The sequence below is a fragment of the Octopus bimaculoides genome, chromosome 1, assembly GCF_001194135.2.
Source record: "Octopus bimaculoides isolate UCB-OBI-ISO-001 chromosome 1, ASM119413v2, whole genome shotgun sequence".
NCBI lineage: Eukaryota > Metazoa > Mollusca > Cephalopoda > Octopoda > Octopodidae > Octopus > Octopus bimaculoides.
The window spans coordinates 86,457,305-86,470,905 of NC_068981.1; the positions used below are offsets into that span (position 1 = coordinate 86,457,305).

The 13,601-nt window shown below is 37.4% G+C and overlaps 1 protein-coding gene across 2 annotated transcripts in view; it reads left to right on the forward strand.

Annotated features, from left to right (window-relative positions):
- Window positions 1-13,601, forward strand: part of LOC106878258 (nucleolar MIF4G domain-containing protein 1) — a 49,573-nt gene that overhangs the window by 13,055 nt on the left and 22,917 nt on the right. For both annotated transcript variants that reach the window (XM_052968014.1, XM_014927434.2), the window contains exons 6-8: window positions 1,256-1,455; window positions 2,480-2,592; window positions 10,219-10,312. In XM_052968014.1, coding sequence (XP_052823974.1) covers window positions 1,256-1,455; window positions 2,480-2,592; window positions 10,219-10,312 — 407 coding nt within the window. The remainder of the gene's footprint in view (window positions 1-1,255; window positions 1,456-2,479; window positions 2,593-10,218; window positions 10,313-13,601) is intronic.

The following is a 13,601-nucleotide window of genomic DNA, read 5'->3' on the forward strand; positions in this document are numbered from 1 at the left end:
AACTGGAAGAAGCCCATTGTATATGTGTGTATATATATATATATATATATATGTATGTTTCTGTGTCTGTGTTTGTCCCCCCAACATTGCTTGACAACTGATGCTGCTGTGTTTACGTCCCTGTAACATACCGGTTTGGCAAAAGAGACTGATAGAATAAATACTAGGCTTACAAAAAATAAGTGCGACTAAAGGCGGTGCTCCAGCGTGGCCACAGTCAAATGACTGAAACAAGTAAAAGAATAAAAGAATCTTGAAAAATTGATTCTTTTGTGGAGTGGATCACTTACAGATCTTTGCTTCTCAACAATGGTTATATGTTTTGTTCCTTTTGTATTGGACACTTCTTATTTAACAGAATCCTGTTAGCAGTCCTCATAATGATAAAATTACTACATTTGCTATGTATTTTGCTTAAAACTTCTCATACATCACATATATCCTACAACCTGTTTCCAGTTAACTTTTCTCATCAGGCATGATAGTGTTTTCAGTCTCTCTTGTTTTTGCGAATACTAGAAAATAGTGAAATTGTATGCCTGCAAATTGGCCTTTTTCTTTCTTTATATATATCAACTATATTCAGATTTGGAAATCTGACAAATCTATTCTATCCCTAAGAAAGACAACTTCACTGATTGTACCAACTAGACTTGCACACTCACCTCCAATATATTAAGGTTGATGGAAATATTTATAGGTGAAGCATTACATACTAGTGGTATTTTGGGCATCCAGCCATAGAAACCATGCCAGCATGGGAAGAGGATGCAAAATGATGATGATGATGATGATGATGATATCTTCAGGAAAGTCAAGTTATTTCATTTTACTTGTGGAAAGGCTTTCAAAGTATCAAAGTATGAGAATCTTGAAGTAAAGATTGTTTGCCAACATAACATGGCAGTCCTTGTTTAAGAAGAATGTTGCTGTAATTTAGCCCCAGGAGACATCGTCTCCAGCTGGCTATATGACATGATCTGTGTCCTTATATTTTCGAACAAGGGAATCTAGCACCCCCACTCAGCTCAAAACAATATCTGGGGCTAAATTACAGTAACATGCGTCCTAAACAAGGACTGTCATGTTATGTTGGCAAACAATCTTTACTACAAAGTACTGTTGCTGAATATCTCATGTTGTGAGATTTAAAGATAGTAATTTTTTTTTATGAGAATCTTGTTAAGCATTTTTTACTACATAGTGCAATTTTTATTTAAAAATGTTTTTTTTTCTTTTATAATTTTTCTTTTAGAGTTAATGAAGCAAATATGGCAATTATGAGTAATCAACTTGAAGAGATGTACAATTGTCACAGTCGTGCTATTCTAAATAAATGCTTCTTTGAAAACATTTGTAGCACTGCAATTCGACTGGAGTCAAGTCTAGATCGTCTCCTTCTGGAGCTGGCTCTACTTATTGTTATTATTCACAGTAATGTTGGTGAGGAAATTGGTAAGTATATTATTGATAGAGAATTCATTAACTTAAGTGTCTCAATACATTCAATACTGCATGATTAGCTGCTTCCATTGTCATTCATTGTTTTTTTACCACTTGCTGAGTCTGCCCATGACCATTGCAAGTTGTCTAAGGATGGTGAGTTTGATAGCATTATTGTTCTGATTGAACTGTTGCAGATAGACACAGGGAAAGACATGAGCTAAGAGAAGATTCCGGTGGGAGGCTGGGGAGAAAGAACTGAGAGGTTAGAGCAGGGCTAGTGGGAGCTGCACACAATTGAAGGTGACATGAGATAAGATGTGTTGGTGAGGGGTGCATGAATGATGCAAGTGAACCAGTTTTGAGGAATAGGAGCTGTTGTAGTTGCAGTAGAAAGTACAGAGAACAGAGACACATGCCTGTGGGCCAGTGACTAGATTGTGTCCATTTGTGATTGATTGTCATTCAGGTAAATGTTCAGCAAGAAATTGCAGAACTCTCACATGTCAAACAATAGGAGAGTCCATGTGACATGTAAAATACACCATTTCAAGCGTAGCCATTGATCGTTACCAACGTCGCCTCCCTGGCATTTGTGCCAGTGGCACGTGAAGGGACATTCGAGCGAGATCGTTGCCAGTGCCGATGGACTGGCTCCTGTGCAGGTGGCACGTAAAATACACCATTTCGAGCATGGCCGTCGCCAGTACCGCCTGACTGGCCCTCGTGCCGGTGGCACGTAAAAGCACCCACTACACTCTCGAAGTGGTTGGCATTAGGAAGGGCATCCAGCTGTTGAAACTCTGCCAAATCAGATTGGAGCCTGGTGTCGCCTTCTGGTTCACCAGTCCTTGGTCAAATTGTCCAACACATGCTAGCATGGAAAGCAGACGTTAAACGACGACAATGATGATGATGATAATAATTTATTAGATGAAGTTAAATCTTTAAATGAGCTCTTTAATTATACCATACAAGTATGGTATGATTTATTTATATTATATATTTAATCACTCACTTTCTGTTTTGCTCACAGGTGCCTATATAATTCAAAATTTGGTAGAAAATATGCATAATTACCGAAAGAAAAGCAGTGGTAAAAAGCTGAATAATGTTATTACTCTGATGTGTTGCATGTTTAATTTGAAGGTTGGTTTGATTTTATTACAACTCCTTACCTATTTTTTTGTACTCTATGAATTAGTTACTCAGTGTCATATGTTCATAATATGTCTATAAATTATATTTTGTCTATTTTTATACAAGTATAAAAATCAATATTCTTTAGACAATATTGGTATCACCAAAAATATCTTAAAATACTTTCTCTTCCAATTATTTAATTAGATTTTTCGTATTTTTAGTTCAGCATGTGTGACTTATTTTACTACATGATTAGACTTTCTAAAAACTTTCATAAAATCTTCATTTAAAGCTCTCATTCTAAGGGGAAGTTTCTGTTTCTTTATGAGATTCTATGGCATGCAGGTCTGCCTTCTATGATGGAAATCTTCATTAATAGAAATTTACATTGGTTGGGTCGCATACACAGGTTGGACAACAACACTCCTCAAACAAATCCCTTACTCCTAACTATGCAAGGGGAAAAGAAACCAGGGAAGACCTAGACTGAGATTCAAAAATATTGCAAAAAGGAATTGATCATAATAAATGGCAAACCCAAACGAAAAACTGACCAGCTTGGAGAAAGCTTATCAAAGTCATGCTTAAGCCATGAGCAATCATAGTTGTGACGACTGACTGCAGATAAATTATCTCGTCAAGAATGCAACACATGTATATAATGATTTTTGGGGAATCTAACTCAAGGGGCAGTGCCCATGACCATTGCAGGCTCCTTAAGGCTAGTGAGCTTGATGCTATTGTTCAGAGAAAAGGGTGAGGGTTCCCATGATCTTTACAGGTCACCCTTGTCTCACTTCTTTAAGCTGGTGATGTTGATGTAGTTGATATTCAGCCCTGACATCTACATGAAGAGGGACAGATTTCTAATGGATTTCAGTTATTGGGATGAACGATTAGATGGTGTGTATAGTGTTGGGTCTAGGAGACAAGACACTGTATGAAGGACAAGTGTGTCAAGTGAACCTGGGCTGAGGTGGGTATACAACTTGCTGTTTCAGAGGTGTTGAGATCATTATAATAGTGAAAAAAGAGGGAGAAAGAAATCATCTGGGCCTTCTTTTCAGTGTAGTCCCAGATGTATGAGTTTTTGCATTTTGTAGAATCAACAAAACTTTATCTATTTCATGCAGTTTTGGCAGTGTTATATGCAAAAGGCCACCATGAGGTCATCAGAAACTGTGAGGTCAAGTAATTATTGTGACTGAAGGTTTTATTTAAATATTGTTCATGTTTAGAGGAGATGAGTATAGTACAAGTCTTGTTTCATTGATGAGTAATGGTTACGTCTTTGTGCCTAGGTATTATATCATTATTGAAGGATATTTTCAAATTGGCATGTGCAAGTGACATGAGGTGTCTAGGTTACTTGTGCATAATTAAAGGAGAAGTGAAAGATGGTATCATCTACATGAAGAATATGTGCTTTTAGAAGTGGCAGCAAGTAGGTCATAAATACATAGAAAGAAATGGTAGAGACATAACCAAACCGTAAAGTTTTCCTGAGTTGATTGAATGTGGATCAGAGAGAGAGCTTCATCAGTGTATACTGCTCTGGAGGTTCTTCTGTCAGACACAGTTCAAGGCTTTGCTGATGTTAGGTGCAACAGCTGGTGTATGAAATAGGAGGGCAAGTTTGGCTCTATAGAATCTACATTTGTGGTCAATAAAGAAGGGAAAGAGAAAGACTTGAAGTAATGAAGTTGTTTACAACTGTTTTCACTGCCTTTAAATTACTGGGAATGGGAAGAGTTGACAGAGTCAGAATGTCCTTGATGATAATCACACACACTTTAATGTGTTTCTGTAGATTAGAATGGATTCTGAAAGAGCAAAAGAGAGAGCGAAAGATTAAAGGGTTCTGCAAGGATAAGAATTAGCTCTGGAACACATTGATTGCAGTGAATGGAAAGCAAACAGTCAAAGCAGGTTAATGGTTGGGTTTAAGTGATCACCAAAGTAGAGTTTAGGTGTTTTCTTGTATTAGAAATAAGAGCAGAAAATACAGTGAATTGGAGTATACCATATTGCTAATAGAGACTTAACTTTGCAAGAGACTAAGAAATTTCTGTCAGTATTTCAGTGATGGATTATTTGACTTCCTGTTAGTGAGATGTGATTTTCATTGAGTGTTTTGGGAAGTATTCTTTAACTATATAACATCAATCAGTTGGAGTTTTATGAGAATATGACTTTTGGTCGAGTGAAGTGTTTGAATGGACATGTCTTAGATGGTGAAAAGATTAAATGCATTTACTGCCAGGGGTAGTTAGCATAAATTTGGTGAAGCATATAACCAGTTAGATGACTTGAAGTATCAGAGAGGTCAAGAGAAAGTGAACTGAGATAGATGTCTGCAATGCAGATTGAAAGAGAGAGAGAGGTAGGTAGGCAGGCAGGCATGCATACACACACACACACTCTCACATACTTACTCACTCACTTCCTTCAATATTTTGTTCAGGCAATGTGATACTAATAACCTGGTGTTAGAACTCAATATACATACGCTTCAGAATGAAGCATCAGTCAAGTACAGAGCACTAATAAGAACTTGGGTTGACAAAGGAATAAATAATTGTGTTTGCATCTTATAGCAGAAACAGCTGTAAGCTAATGAAGTTCATAACATAATTGTTTATTCCTATGCTATCCCAATTTCTTATATATATATATGTATATATATCATGATCATTGTTTAACATCCGCTTTTCATGCTGGCATGGGTCATCATCATCATCATCATTTAACATCCACTTTCCATGCTGGCATGGGTTGGACGGTTTGAATGGAACTGGTAAGCTGGAGAGCTGCACTAGGTTCCAGTCTGATTTGGCATGGTTTCTATGGCTGGATGCCCTTCCAAATGCCAACCACTCCAAGAGTGTAATAGGTGCTTTTTACATGCCACTGGCATGGGTGCCAGTTATGTGACGCTGGCATTGGCCACAAGTACGATTTCACTTGGTTTGATGAGTCTTCTCAAGCATAACTTGTTGCCAAAGGTCTTGGTCACTTGTCATCATTTCCGTAAAGCCCAACATTCTAAGATCATGCTTCACCACCTTGTCCCATGTCTTCCTGGATCTACCTCTTCCACACACACATCTTTCATCATCACCATATCTACCTCTCTCTTGGGCAGCATTGTAGCCACACCACTCCATTCATATATGATGCAGAGTTTCCATGAAGCTCTTTCATGCCAAAAACATGTTCCTGTTCCTCCTATCACATTTTAACTGCTCAACATCTTACATAAAACGATCTACCTCTCAGGCAAGGAAACTATTCAATCATACAAGTTACAAATTGACATTACTAGTGCTGTGATAATGCACCCAGTACATTCTGTAAACTGGTGGTAGCCATTAGAGAGGATATTCAACCATAAGAACCATGCTAAAACTGATATTCTGGAACAAGTTGTGATCCTTCAATCTTGATCCTGTCTAACCATCCAACACATGCTATTATAGAAAGAAGACATAAAATGATGAGGATGTTGACTGTGATATATAGAGGATGAGAAGAATAAAATGTGTTTTATATATTAGGAGGAGGAAGTGGATGAGATTGAAGCCTACAGTAAAATTCCTAAGAGGGAGAATTTTCCTAGAGGAAGTTAGTGGCTGCTAGTGGATCTCTCAGAATTTTATACTTGTTTGGGGCCCCAGTGACAAACTAGAAGGAAAGTTTATACACCTGCAAAGCTTGCTGTGACATGACTTAGTCATCTATATGTAGTGATACACAGGAAGATACAGCATGAAAGTATATTCTTAATGTTTGTAACAGAATAACTTCCCCTAAAGGCCCCAATAATTATATAGTGGTGTGTTAACTCAATCACTTCCAAACATTTTTTAAAAGAGCTTTGGTGCATTACAGTGGTACTAGCACTAGGAAAGTTATTTTGCAGCTCTCAGAGATCTTTCTGCTCTGTGTCGATCATTTGCAATTCCTTCCCTTGAGCTGTAGAGGCCAAATCTCTTAAAATAGTTTTTTGATGGATGATTAAATGTTTGAGAGATTACCAGAAGACTTGGCGTTTACAGAGAGAGAGAGAGAGGGTAGAAGAGAAGTGAAGAAAGCAATAAAATAAAAACAAGCTAGAAAGAGAATTTGAAGCGATGTACTTTGTGATGAGCAGTAATTCTCTTAGTAAAAATAGTTGAGATGTAGAGATAAGAGAAAGTGTAGAACAGGTCAACAGGATTGGAAGCAGGCCAGAATTACATCAAACTAATAGGTAATTGATGAGGGTGGGGGCCAGTAAGTGGCCTATCACCAGGTTTTTTAGTTAGTGGGTAGTTATTTTTGATACATCAACATAGCATGACTGATCATTAATTCCCCAAAAGTGAACAGATAGAAATCCAAAATAGATTTAAGTGGTGATGATGGTAGAAGAAGAAGAAATAAGAAGGGATAAAAAATTTTAAGAAAATGGAAACTTTGTGACTAATTCACATCATTTGCTTTCTAATTAGCAAATCACCCAGACATAGTTATAATAGTTTGAAAGATGATATGAAGGCAGTAGGATTCAAAATTATCATATGATGTTTTTATTTATGATCTGTTTAATTCAGTAGTATTATGTATTAATAATAATTAGAAGAATGCTTTCTTTTTATGAACTCACATTTTAATGTTAGAGTATCTTAGTGGTTTTTAAAAAAAATTTTGTTAAAGATTCAGTATATTAGCTATTTGTGTCTTCCACTATCATCACAGGTCAACCAAAGTCTTGTGGGTGGATTTGGTAGACAGAATTTGAAATAAGTCCATCATGTGTGTGTATGTATGTTGGTATATGTGTATGTAAGTGTTTGTGTCTCTTTGTCTACTTATAAATGCTCATCACCATTATACAAGTGTTGCCCCTCGTTTACAGTCATCTGTGAGAACATGTCCTTGTTCTTATAGCTAAATCACTACCAGAACTAGAGAAGAAGTTCTTGGTATGGAAGCAAGGTCTAGAATCAAGGGGCCTTAGAGTTAACCTAACAAAAAACAAAGTCTTAGAAAGTAGGAAGACAGACAAATGACAAATCCCTTCAGGTAGTTGGCTCCACTTAATCTGTAGAAAAAGTGTAGGTAGAAACTCCATAAGATGCCCCTAGTGTAAGCTTTGGACACATAAAAGATGCAGTAATATCAGAGGAAGGTTAACAGGGAAAATAGCTTTTGTGTGTGTGGAAGATGCACAAGTTCAATAAACACTGAAAATGTACAGAAAATAGACTCCATCAACTGCCAGATGGGTAAGCTAGAGGTATCTAGGTGACCAAGTGAGTAGCAGAGGTGGATGCTCTGAGAGCGTGGCTGTGAGAATAAGTTTAGGCTAAGCAAAGTGCAGAGAGTTCCTACCTCTGCTGGCGATAAAAGGATTCTCTCTCAGAGTGAAAAGCAGATTGTATGATGCCTGTATGTGAACAGCTGTGCTACACAGCAGTGAAACATGGGCTGTGATAGCCGAGGGCATGCGCTGGCTTGGAAGAAATGAAGCCAGTATGCTTCACTGGATGTGCAGTGTCAGTGTGCATGTTCAACAGAATGTAAGCATGTTGAGAGAAAAGTTGGGCATAAGAGGCATCAGATGTGATGTGGATAGATGAGGACAGCTATGGGAAGAAGTGCCGATCTCTAATTGTGGAGGAAACTTGTGGTAGAGATAGACCCAGGAAGATATGGGGTGAGGTGGTGAAGCATGATCTTTGAACTTTGGGCTTCACAAAGGCAATGACTGATGACAAAGACCTTTGGAGATATGCTGTACTTGAGAAGACCTGTCAAGTGAAATCGTAGTCATGGTTGATGCTGGTGTCATGTAGTTGGCACTTATGCTGGTGGCACATAAAAAGCACCTTTTGAGTGTTGGGCCTCACAGAGGCAATGATTGAGACCTTTGGCATTATGTCATGCTTCAGAAGACCCAGCAAGCCAAGTAAAATCGCAGTTGTGGCAGATACTGATGGCACCTGTACCGGTGGCACATAAAAGCGCCCATTATGCTCTCAGAATGGTTGGCATTAGGATGGGCATCTAGCCATAGAAACCATGCCAAATCAGCCTGGAATCTGGTGCAGCCTTCCAGTTTGCCAGCCCTGGTCAAACCATCCAACCCATGCCAGCATGGACAACGGATGCTAAATGATTTTGATGATGATTTTTCACTTACAACTTTTTTTATTATCCTGTAATGTTGAATATATTGTCTTTCTACGTTAAATGCAGTGCTATTATTTAAATAGTAACATCCAGTTATCTATCCACCAATCTTTTACACCTACTATTTCTGAGAGAGTCATGGTATCTCCTTCATAGGGTCCTATCAGAAGCAACTGTCATGGCATTTTTGTGTAGTAACATTAGTTCTTTTAAATATATTCTTGCCATTGCTCTCTCTCACACATTATCTTAAGCAAATGTACAAGCTTTAGAGAAGTGAGTACTTTTTATTCTTATGGCATACAAGATAACTTCTCATACTGGTATCATGATAAAAATGCATTCATACACAATGCAAAATGCTTGGTAAAGGAACAGGGAAAGAGGCCCCTTTAGTCCTGACCCATTAAGGACATGACAGACTCCATTAGTGCTGGTACCTCAATGAAATGCACCCAGTACATTCTGTAAAGTAATTGAATGAGTGGAAAAAAGCATAGGGTCATGAGGAATGCTTTGCCATTGCACACCAGCTCTAGTGAGGTTATCTTGCCAAGGACATGACAACCCCTTTTATGTTGGTGCCATGATAAAATGCATGCAGACCATAGAAACCAAACCAAAAATTAAATGGATGAGCAAGACCATCTTCCCATCTGCTTATGAGGTCAGTGACTCCCAACAGTAAGAACTGACCTACACTGTGACAACATGGTTGACCCATGCTGAAAGTAGATGACAATAATGGTGATGATAGTGATTACTGTTGTTGATGCTGCTTCCACTACCACCTCCCCCTCCCTCCCTCTTTATCTTCCTGCTGCTGCTGCTGGTATTTGTTCTAGCAGTTTACAGTTTGCTTTCAAATACCGCTAAAATCATCTTCGTTTTTCACCCTTTCAAGATCAATAAAATTAAATAGCAATCAAGAACTAGGGTCAATGTGGTTGACTTGCCCCCTTCCCTCAAAATTGCACGTCTTGTACTTAAATTAGAAACAATTATTCATCATCATCATCATCATCATCATCATCGTTTAACGTCCGCTTTCCATGCTAGCATGGGTTGGATGATTTGACTGAGGACTGGTGAAACCAGATGGCTACACCAGGCTCCAATCTGATTTGGCAGAGCTTCTACAACTGGATGCCCTTCCTAACGCCAACCACTCTGAGAGTGTAGTGGGTGCTTTTATGTGCCACCGGCACGAAGGCCAGTCAGGCGGTACTGGCAACGGCCACGCTCAAATGGTGTATTTTATGTGCTACCCGCACAAGAGCCAGTCCAGGGGCACTGGCAACGATCTCGCTCGAAAGTCCTTACACATGCCACAGGCACAAGTGCCAGAAAGGCGACGCTGGGCACAGGTTTTATTATTTTATATTATGTATATTTTTTCTTATTTTTTTTCTCTTTTTTATGTATATTTTATATTGTGTATATATTTTTTTCCAGATATTCCATTCCACTCTGTTGTTTGACCTGATCAGATTATTTATGGATTCTTTTCAAGAAAAAGATGTGGAAATTCTTTCAATAATATTCAAAAGTAAAAATCTATTTTCAATACTGTCATATTGTACATGAACACTATGTTTATCATTCTTGATTAATGTTTGCATGGCATGTAAATTAACAATAACATTTTGAAATTAAATCAATTAATTGTAGGTGCAGATGTGTCATAGGTGCTGGCACAAGTGTGTGATTAAGAAGTTTGCTTCCAAACCACATGTTTCCAGGTTCAGTCCCACTGTATGGCATCTTGGACCCTGGGTCAGCTAAAATCTTGGTAGTGGAGTTGGTAAAGTGGAAACTGAAAGAAGCCCATCATACAAACGTATGAATGTATGTGTGTTAGGAAGGGCATCCAGCCATAGAAACCATGCCAAAACAGACATGGAGCCCAGGCAGCTCTTCAGCTGGCCAGTTCCTGTCAAATCGTCCAACCCATGCCAGAATGGAAAACGGACATTAAATGATGATGATGATAATGATATACATGTGTGTGTATGCATGTGTATGAGGGTGTGTATGCTTGTATCTCCTTGACCTGACATTTCATAATGTAAGTGAATGTTATCCATTTCCAATCTTCTGTGAAAATGTGTTTGACCATAGGGAAATATTACCTTTCTCTTGACACAAATAAGGATTGGCAATAGAACACATCTGGCTATAGAAAAATCTGCCTCAGTAAACTCTGTCTACAAGCATGGAAAAGTGAGCATTAAATCAATGATGATGATGATAGTTTATTTAAGCTACAGGAACTGTGACTTATATTAACTACAAGAAACCTGGATGAAGTCTGCTGATTCATTACATTACTCCATTCCCCTATCATATTAGCTTTGTTCAAATTCCACCGAGGCTGACTTTGCTTTTCATCCTTTTGGGGTTGGTAGAATAAGTACCAGTCAAATACAGGGGTCAATGAAATCGAGTAGGTCCCTCCCAACAAATTTCAGGTCTTGTGCCTATAGTAGAAAGGATTGTTAGTGTATTGTAAGGTGGTGAGTTGACAAAAATAATAATTCGTGAAACTTCATATTTACTTCCTTCATTTAAAATCCTCAGTTTCGGGCCAACTTTATCCTTCACCCCCTCACACTTGATAAAATAAGGAGTTAAGTACAAAGATTGATTCATTCATCTCTTTGAAAAATTTAGCCTTGTATCTAGTTAAAGAAATCAATATTATTGCATTATTATTATTGTATTTTATATTGTTGAATAACATGAGTCAGCTTTATTTTAAGTCTACACTGACTCAGCACCTTGCACATATTCTTTTGAGTTTTGCTTGTAAACAAGCTGCTGCTGTCCCATTTGTTTAATAATTGCAAAAAAGAAAAAAAAATTGTGGTTATATAGACTATGCAAAGTTTGTTGAAAGAAACTTGGTTTCTTTCATTGAGCTGGTTGAGCATTTACATAAATACTGTCACATTGGTTTTAAAATATACCCCTCATTCATTTTAGGTCTGTTTTCTCTTGTTTGCGTGGGTTAGATGAATATGTTATTGACCTATTGTTTTACAGCCTGATGCCCTTCTTATCACTAACCCTTAACCTTTTTTCAAATAAAGGCTCTCGTATTCCATGTGGCTTCAAAGATGTCAAGTGGCTTCAAAGATGTGAAGCAAGTGGATGATTGGTTGCAAGAGAACTAACAACAACACTACACATTGCTATTTTCTTAGAGCAAGTGTAAATAGCTTCATATATATGATGAGCTTCTTTCAATTTCTATTTACCAAATTCACTCAAAATAATTTAGGCCTACCCATTATGCCTAGTCATTGTCATAATGCTAGCACATTCTCAGTGAACCAGGTTTGCAATCCTATTGAACATACTTTTGATTGTTAATGTTCTTCAGAATGGTAAGAACATAATAAGGATTTATTTTTATAATTATGTGTATTGTGATTTTAGAATAGGTATGATGTGTTCTTGTATGTCATAAAAGATAACTAAAACAGTTGGCATCAAGAAAAACACCTGACTGTAAAACAGTTTTAACCCTTTAGCATTCAGATTTATTGTCATGTAATACTTATTTATTCATATTGTTTTAAATTAATCAGGCATTATCTTGTTGCTTTAAGATTTTGATGAGGTAACTGTTTACTTTTTATGGTAGGTACAAGAGGCCAGATCTGGCTGGTTTGAACATGAAACATAGAATATTTGGACCTGATATGGCTGGTTTAAATGCTAAAGGGTTAAAAAATAGGGATCCATAATGAATACAATTAAAACTGGTGTGAGGCTTGCAAGGTTAACCCTTGTTAATAGTAGTCTCTCATAGTCCAAGAAAGACGGTTCTGTGATTTCTTGCTGAATAACCTGTGCAGTCGATTTGTTTATAGTGATTAAATGTTTATGCTGTACATTAGCTCACTTTCTCCATCAAATTGATGTTGCCTGAACAGTTGTACAATGTGTTACAAGTCAGATGCCAACATGATCCTATAACAACATGAAATGAAGTGTTTTGCACAAAAACATAACGCACTACCTAGTATGGCAATCAAAACCATAATCTTGTGATCATAAGTACAGCATTCTAACCACTAGGTCTTGCAGCTTGTATTAGCAGGGAAAATGTTAAAATATTTACTATTGTTCATCATTGTTTTCGCATCTGCTTTTACCACTCTGATTTGGACGAGACTTCATGAATCAGTGTTCGGTGGCCAGATACTCTCTTCCTGGTAGCAACCCTTAGTTGTTTTTCAAGGAAGATACTTTGTTTCCATGGTCTTTGTATGTTGAACTTCTGCGTTAAATGACTTAAAACCCCACAGTTGGTGAAGCAGTATCAGTATGACTGCACCCAGAAACAGACACACATACATGCACACTCAGTGTGTGTGTGTGTGAATATCTATATCCTGCACACTTTGTATGAAAATTGTACTGAACTATAAGCAATAAAGTGTGTTGTCATTTTCTGTGAAGAAATCGTCTGCAGTTTCAAAGATATGGGATAAAAGGTCCCTTATTTGGAAAACAGTTGAGGGTTAGTAACACGAAGAGCTTTTAAAATTCGTCTAACTCATGCTAGTATCAAAAAATTTACATAAAAACGAACAAAGTATCAAATGTACTATATATATATACTAGCAGTATAACCCGACCTTGTCCGGGTGTGACTTATTATGCCATCTACGATAAGTCTTGCTAGCTGAAAATCAACTAAAAAAGAAAGCCTTACAACGAAAAAACCCTTATGATGTAAATATGTTCATAATTCAAAAGACGATGAAATTAATAGGGAAAGTCTGAAGGCTGTTTTGCGTAAAATTATTAAGCATATGTAAATTTCA